Here is a 1357-nt window from a genome sequence, read left to right as displayed (position 1 = left end):
GAATTATGGTCGTCTGGGCTTTTGATTCACCTCAATCCGAGTTCGTATGAGAAAGTTATGGCCCAAACGGTGAACGCGCGCATGACCCCGCAACATACACCAAACTTTTGCACATCAAATTCCCGACGCTCCCAACAATATCATTATTGGAAATAATAATATTTCAAGTCACTACAACGTCTCAAAACACCTCGATCACTCTTGGTATTATTAAATTACCATTTAAAATAATACTCCAAATTTTGGGATGTTACAGCTCAATGATGATTGCTCTAAATGCGAAGAACAAGCTCCAGATCATCAATGGTGAGTTTCTAGAACCTGAATCAAACTCAAGAATTAGGGCTCTATGGGAACGTACAAATGATATGATTATATCCTGGATACTGAATACCATCACTGATCAAATCAGTAATTCACTCAACTTTGTAAACACTGCTCGTGAATTGTGGAAAGAATTACAGGAACAATACTCACAATTAGATGGACATAGGATCTATCAGCTAACGAATGACATCATTCAGCTAAAACAACATCAGTGTTCAATTGAAGTGTATTATCACAAACTGAAAGGTTTCTGGGATGAATTAGATGCAATTGAAGCACCTTACAATCGCACATGCATCTGTAAATATGAAAATGGCAGGGTTAACATTGAAAGAAATCAAAGGAAGAGGCTCATACAATTCCTCATGGGACTTGATGAGTGTTACTCCAACATTAGGGGTCAAATCCTCTTGATGTAACCTTTACCAAATGTGGCCAAAGCTTATAGTATGATCAGACAAGAAGAAAGGCAAAGGGAATCCACTAGCTCTAAACCAACCATCTCTGCTGCACTGAATGCAAAAAACAAACACAAACAATCACAACACTTCAAGGTGGAGATACAATCAAGCCACACCAAACACTGGTTCACAAGAGAGAAGATGCACTTTCAAGAAAGGGATTTTCTGTGGAATTTGTGGTCTTGAAGGTCATATAAAAGATGAATGTTACAAAATTATAGGTTATACAGTTGGACACCCATTACATGGGAAATACATTCCACCAAACAAGTCTGCACCACCTAACAAGAGTGTCAATCTGGTCACCACAACAGATACCACCACCAACAATATTGAATGTGCAATGAATGCAAGAATGGATCAGCTTCAAAACCAACTAAATCAAATGATGTTGACGATGCAGGGTAATCAAAAAGGACCAGACAATGACATTTACCCCAACTCCACAGGTATTTACAGACTTGTTGCCTCTCACATACCAACTCAAAAATACAGACTTATTGCTTCACTTATAACTCATGTTAACAATGATTGGATAGTATATAGTGGTGCCACTGATCACTTATCCA

The 1357-nt window shown here is 38.2% G+C and overlaps 1 protein-coding gene across 1 annotated transcript; it reads left to right on the top strand.

Moving 5' to 3' along the window:
• Positions 1 to 260: 260 nt before the first annotated feature.
• LOC139871308 (uncharacterized) lies at positions 261 to 746 on the top strand. Its single transcript, XM_071859034.1, has one exon. The coding sequence runs from the start codon at positions 261 to 263 to the stop codon at positions 744 to 746; it is 486 nt and encodes a 161-aa protein (XP_071715135.1).
• Positions 747 to 1357: the final 611 nt, after the last annotated feature.

The sequence above is a fragment of the Rutidosis leptorrhynchoides genome, chromosome 10 (assembly GCF_046630445.1).
Source record: "Rutidosis leptorrhynchoides isolate AG116_Rl617_1_P2 chromosome 10, CSIRO_AGI_Rlap_v1, whole genome shotgun sequence".
Taxonomy (NCBI): Eukaryota; Viridiplantae; Streptophyta; class Magnoliopsida; order Asterales; family Asteraceae; genus Rutidosis; species Rutidosis leptorrhynchoides.
The sequence above is the reverse complement of the archived record's forward strand: the minus strand, read 5'-3'. Positions and strand labels throughout refer to the sequence as shown.